Source organism: Coenobita brevimanus, chromosome 101, assembly GCF_032717465.1.
Source record: "Coenobita brevimanus isolate Jiangsu-jjx chromosome 101, ASM3271746v2, whole genome shotgun sequence".
NCBI lineage: Eukaryota > Metazoa > Arthropoda > Malacostraca > Decapoda > Coenobitidae > Coenobita > Coenobita brevimanus.
Genome location: NC_137054.1, coordinates 12960245 through 12967297, shown reverse-complemented (window position 1 = coordinate 12967297; position 7053 = coordinate 12960245). Strand labels below are relative to the sequence as shown.

The window sequence follows — 7053 nt, the reverse complement described above, 5'->3', positions numbered from 1 at the left end:
TCATTAGACATCAGGAAGGGCATCCGGTCATAAAATGCTACACGCTCCAAACCAAAGTCCTCTATCCAGGGGCAACGCCTTAGCCCTTATCCAAAAAAGGGGTACCTGGCGTAAAACTCACTCTATCATCATCATCATCACCATCATCATCACCATCATCATCATCATCATTTATTCATTCTTCGTCTAATCCTGTGTTGCCCCATGAGGAACGTTGGAGCCCAGGGCTAGGCAAGTTGGTCCTGACATATAAGATGAGAATGACCAGCCTCACTCATCCCTGAGTGGCATTACGTGAACAATAAACCTCAACCATCGCTTGGATATAAACCTGCACAGGCTCAATCCGATTGGAGCGCCGTAATTACACACTAAACCACCAGGCGCCAATTATAATAATAATAATAATAATAATAATAATAATAATAATAATAATAATATAAGCTAGCGGATGTTTGATGGTTATCCATCAAGAGTCAAACGTGATGGAATCTCATGCTACTTTTTGACAAATCTTCTGGGGAGAATGTTCTGTGTGTACACAGTGTAGGTATGACATTGAACATCTCTCAGTAATAATAATAATAATAATAATAATAATAATAAAATGTCACTGGAGTGAAGGTGCCAACACTTCAGTAGGATGAGGGTGATCTTTGTACCTTTATTCGTGCTGCCGACAGACGATTTTTTACCCAACTGAGGAAGAGCCTTTCGTGCTAAAATAGTCGACCCCTTCATGCTGGTGACGTCTGTCTGTCTGTCTGTCTGTCTGTCTCTCTCGTTTATCCTTATTACCACGATGATAATTATTTTCAGTCTCTTGAAGTGGGAATAAAACATTTGTCTCCTTTTATCTTTATTGTTATAGCTCCTTTTTAATATTCTTAAATTAGATACCGGTAACTTTATTTTATTACGCTTTCTGTTCCCACGGTGCTGGAGAGGGGACGCCTTCTCGTGGTGTCACTGATGTAACTGAGCGACTCCTCTGCCTGGTTATGCAGACGTCCTTCAGCTCCCTCCTTATCCCCTGAAAGGAGGATGGTGAACCGTAAGGCGAGGGCAACTTTAGCCTGCTGTCTACAGGGTTAATGTTTCATGTGAACCTGAGGCTGTAGCAATAACAACAGCAACAACAACATCTACTATTACTACTACTACTACTGTTACTACGACCACTGCTACTACTATTGCTACTACTACTGCTGCTGCTGCTACAACTACTACAACTAGACAATTTTTTCCTCATGGTAACATTTGGTATGATCATTTTTACCACAACATTATAATTCTGTCTACATTATATTAAATACTGTTATTATTTTTATGCATCCTACTATAACAGCAATAACAGCTCTTTATTTTTGATGTTGCTACCACGGAACGATTTTATTCATCTCAGTAATTACCTCTCGCAGTAATGGGATGAATAATAATGTACAGTCTTCTACATTTTTATAATTTCCTTCAGTTTCATTCCTGCTACGACCATCAGTTGTTTTTCATGTTAGGAAAATCTCTCGCCATGAATATTTAATCGTACTTATATCAGTGAGTCATAATCCATGTGTGTGTGGGTGTGGGTGGGTGTTTCTCTCTCTCTCTCTCTCTCTCTCTCTCTCTCTCTTCTCTGCATTTATTTGACTCTGTGCGTATGAGTGTTTTTGTATGTTTGTTTTGCTAGTTTGTGTGTGTGTGTGAACTTATGTGTGAGTGGCGCGCGTTTGCTTGGCTGTTACTGAGTGTCTGTATGTCTGTTTGGATGGTTTTGTGTGTGTGTGTGTGTGTGTGTGTGTGTGTGTGTGTGTGTGTGTGTGTGTGTTTTGACGATGATGAAAGTCATGTGCATGTCTCTCGCAATCCCTTCAGTCGGATGACGTATCTTGCATTTTCGAGTCTTGCTTACATTTCAGAAGCATTCATGCAGCTGACGATTTTTATTTATTTATATATTTTTTTGGAATGTAGGAGTCAGACAAAGCCTTTATTCACCAGGGAGCGGTAGCAAGCCTAGTAGAATAGTCCGGTAGTACCAATAAATAAGATGTCAAAGACGGCACGGCATTCTAGGGTACAATCCTTCTCCTTGAATGGTTCCAGTAAACGTCATCTTATCCTAGGGTACATTTTTCCCCCCTTTGTCCCTACCAGAAGTGTCCGTGGCGGCGATAGAAACCACCTCCATATGGTCCGTAGCCTCCGTAGCCTCCGAAGCGCCTGTAGCCTCCGAAGCCCCCATAGCCTCCATAGCCTCCATAGCCCCTATAGCCCCCAAAGCCCCCGTAGCCTCCATGGCCCCAGCCCCAGCGTCTTCGCCAGTGGGGGTCGGCTTCGGGGTCAGCGTCAGGTTTGGCTTCGGCGTCTGGGTCAGGGTCGGAGACGGCCAGGGGGTCAGGGAAGGCTTGAACCGTCACCACCGCGGCCAGAACCACCGCCAGCAGGAGAACCAGGGTCAGCTGCGGGAGGAGGAGAGAGGTCAAGTGTTTTTAAGAATGTCGGTCTTCGAAAAAATAGGGAACCACAAGAAAATCCGTGGGAGGTATGATAAAATTACTAGAATAGGTATGAAAGGATAAACAAGAAAATAGATCATCAAATAGATAAATAGATAAGATAGGTTTATAGATTGGTAGATAGATAAAAATGAACATAAATAGCTACGTAGATAGATAGATGAATACAAAAACGAGTAAGTAAACAAATAAATAACTATATTCATGCACGTACATCTTTGTTTGACTGTCTATTTTTTCCTAAAATATTTGCATTCTTCACTCTCCGTGTGTCAGTCAGCGCGTCACACACGGGCACCCACCCACCCACCAACCCAGCCATCCACACACACACACACACACACACACACACACACACACACACACACACACACACACACACACACACACACACACACACACACACACACACACACACACACACACACACACACACACACACACACACACAATGCACAAGCACATCCACCCACCCACCCTACCACACACACACACACACACACACACACACATACACACACACACACATACCCTAACACACACACACACACACACACACACACACACACACACACACACACACACACACACACACACACACACACACACACACACTAACACACACACACACACACACACACACACACACACACACACACACACACACACACACACCCATCCTACCCCTCCACACGCAATGCACAAGCACATCCACCCCCCCACCCTACCCCCCCACACACACACATCGACACCCACACACCCACCTATCCTAACACACACACACACACATCGACACCCACACACCCACCTATCCTAACACACACACACACACTCACACACACACACACACACACACACACACACACACACACACACACACACACACACACACACACACACACACACACACACACACACACACACACACACACACACACACACACACACACACACACACACACACACACACACACACACACACACACACCCATCCTACCCCTCCACACACAATGCACAAGCACATCCACCCACCCACCCTACCACACACACACACACACACACACACACACACACACACACACACACACACACACACACACACACACACACACACACACACATCGACACACACCCACCCACCCAACCTAACACACACACACACACACACACACACACACACACACACACACACACACACACACACACACACACACACCCATCCTACCGCTCCACACACAATGCACAAGCACATCCACCCACCCACCCTACCACACACACACACACACACACACACACACACACACACACACACACACACACACACACACACACACACACACACACACACACACACACACACACACACACACACACACACACACACATCGACACCTACCCACCCACCCACCCTATCCCTCCACACACAACGCACAAGCACATCCACCCACCAACCCACCCTCCACACACACACACACACACACACACACACACACACACACACACACACACACACACACACACACACACATCGACACCCACCCACCCATCCTACCCCTCCACACACAACGCACAAGCACATCCACCCACCCACTCTACCGCACACACACACACACACACACACACACACACACACACACACACACACACACACACACACACACACACGCAGGAAAATACCGGAAGTGACATGAATTACAAGTAGGCTGTAACCGGTCCTCTATGACTTCTTTTTCTATATTTATTCTTGCTATTTTCAGGCTTTCCCTTTAATGGAGAGGGTAATGAAGGCTATATCTAAACATTCCAGCCCGATAAGAGGTAGATGAATAGATAGATGTAAATTCGTCTGGTAGCAGTAAATAAATAAAGAATGATAATAAAATAAAGATAAAAACGCAACGTAAATAAGGGGTCATCGTACAGGACGTATTGACGGCCATATAAAGGAGCTTGACTGCACCATCTACACCTTCGGGTACTCAGTTTTAGCAGCTAGTATACCACCGAGAGCACACACCACAAACCCAGTCAGGAGGCAGGACGTGTGTGCTGGGCAATCCCCAGGTCCTGTCCTACCCCCTTACTGTTTTTTAACCAGCCCATACCGCACTGACCGGGCTAATGTATGGCCCGGCCTGCACTGTAGGTGCAGGGAATCTTTGAACAAACAACAACAACAACATACCTAGGTCATTGCTCGCCGCGCCCAGAGAGCCCTCTGGTGGGCAGCTGGGCTGCCCACTAGGGGACCCTGGTGGATGGCAGAGCTGCCCACCAGGGGACAACCCTGGCCAAACCCCACTGACCGGGCCTATATAATGCCCGGTCCCCTGCACAGCAGAGGAAAATCTTTAAACAACATCGCATACCTAGGTTCGTATTCTCGTCGATTAAGGTACCTCCCAAACAGCATCCCCAGAGAGATTTGTTATGCATATTACACCGTTCTGTGCTATTCTTTGTTATATACATCCTTGAAACATCGTCTTACTCTGGATAAATAACGTTCAAATGAACATTAACCAGTTATATTAAAAAATTGCGAAGGAAGAGGTGCTACGGAGCCTCCTCCCCCGACGAGAATACAGGCCATTGTTTTATGCTGAAGGACAACGTAGTCTCCCAAATATGCGACTGGTATTGTGAAGCCCTATAATCATTATAATTATTAGCCTGCATGCTATATTAAGGAGTGCAGTTAACAACGGTACAGGGAGGCCACACACGCTCTGTTCTTGTCATATGCTCCAAAAAGTATAATTAAACAACGGAGACTATCCTTCCATTTTCTTTTATGTGTTAACTTTTTTTAGTGATGTGCAGTGTTTTATTTATTTATTTATCTATCTGTTAATATTTTTGACACTATTTTTTTTTTTTAATTCTTGTTATCTCCAGGAGTTTTATTTTAATTTTGGAGTGGCCTCTGGTAGTGATGGAATAAACTAAGGCTGTATCTAACCTCTCCAATTCAGAAAATTCTCTCCAAAAAAGTGTATAAAGTATTCAGGCTGTATGAGTGTCACAGTTTTGTCAGATGAAAACTAGCTTACTATAGTAACAGGTCCTGTTGTTCTTTTTTATGGTGGTAGGTGGGGGCGCTCACCGTGCACTCACTCGATGTAGTGCTGCATTCAGGTGCCTGTCCTTTCCTCTCTTCCCTCCATCTTTCCTTCCTTCCTCTTATGTCGTTCTTTCCTTCATTCTTTCCTCTTCCTTCTGTCTACGGATGACTCTACCCTGAGAGCCAAGCCAAATGGCTTCCTGTACACCAGGAAACCATTTACTACGCTGGGTGGCAACCATATAACCAAACTATGGCGCCTGGAGGTTTAGTGGGTAATTAAGGCGTTCCAGTCGGATTGAGTCTATGTCGGTTCATATCCAAAGGGTTGTTGGGGTTTATTGCTCCCGTAATGCCACTCAGGGATAAGTTAGGCTGGTCACTTTCATCTTAAATGTCAGGACCAGCTTGCCTAGTCCCGGGCTCCTACGCTCCTCATGGGGCAACACAGGTTTAGATGATGAATGGATGGAGAATGAGCCAAAGGCCAGAAGATAAAAGCATTGGCCCAGTTCCCACACGTGAAAACAATCTGGCTAAACTTAAAGGCCCAGTTGTTAGGCAAAAAAAAGAAAGAAAAGAAAAAACTAACCACCCACTGCCAGACCAGTTCCGGGAGATGAAAGAAAAAAAAAATATTATACTCACAGTCTTCATGGCAACTGAAAGGGAGGGGGAGTAGGCACAAGGCAGGTCACTTCTTCCTATTCTTTTTGTCCTTTTCTTCTTCTTTCCCAAACGCCGGTATGCCCACGCTCACGCCCTGGCACCCTTTTTATACCCGCTTGCTGTTCCGCCTTCACTCCACCAGCAAGCTCCTCCCACCACCAGCTCACGTGACCACGCTGTTCCCCTCCTGCAGCATGTTCGTCAGGGGGTTTGGCCAATTGGTTTCGTCTTCTTCCTCACCCTAAGTTCATTGACACTACACGCTTCAAGGACACGTAGAGAATTTCTTGATTTCGGGGGAGGAAACGGATCTTTAACACGTGCAAAAATCCATCGCGTTCATTTTCCTGTTTATTTTTATTTATTTATTTGGTCCTCATTTTAGGTATATTCACAGGTAACGTCTGCTAATTAAACTCCTTCAGTACGATGGTCTTTTCGTTCAGGCAAGTTACTATCAGACCATTTTACTCAGAAAGCATTGGTAGTGTTGAACGGATTTAGTTAATATTCATCTAATCTCACTAACTTGGCAGATCTTTCTTACTTCTAAGAAAATAATGTGGTCGTTTTAAGAAAGCAAGGTGTCTTTGAGCGGAAGGGATAGATCCGGCATGATAGTTTTTGTTTTTCTTCCTCAGGTAAATTTCTTCCTCACCTACAAATTTCAAGGTCAGATTAATATCTTCTGTCATATAACGCCTATTATATCTGTTTATTATCCATCTATCTAGTTATTTCTCTATCGATTTATCTAACTGTGCCTGTTTGTTTGTCTGCCTGTCTGTTTATCTGTCTGTGTAT

At 44.7% G+C, this 7053-nt stretch overlaps 1 protein-coding gene across 1 annotated transcript; it reads right to left on the bottom strand.

Annotated features, from left to right (window-relative positions):
* Positions 1 to 852: 852 nt before the first annotated feature.
* Positions 853 to 6328, bottom strand: LOC145414944 (uncharacterized). Its single transcript, XM_080284357.1, has 3 exons — positions 6229 to 6328; positions 2152 to 2459; positions 853 to 1033 (listed from the first exon to the last, which is right to left on the bottom strand). The coding sequence occupies exons 1-3, from the start codon at positions 6235 to 6237 to the stop codon at positions 1027 to 1029; spliced, it is 324 nt and encodes a 107-aa protein (XP_080140483.1). The 5' UTR covers positions 6238 to 6328; the 3' UTR covers positions 853 to 1026.
* Positions 6329 to 7053: the final 725 nt, after the last annotated feature.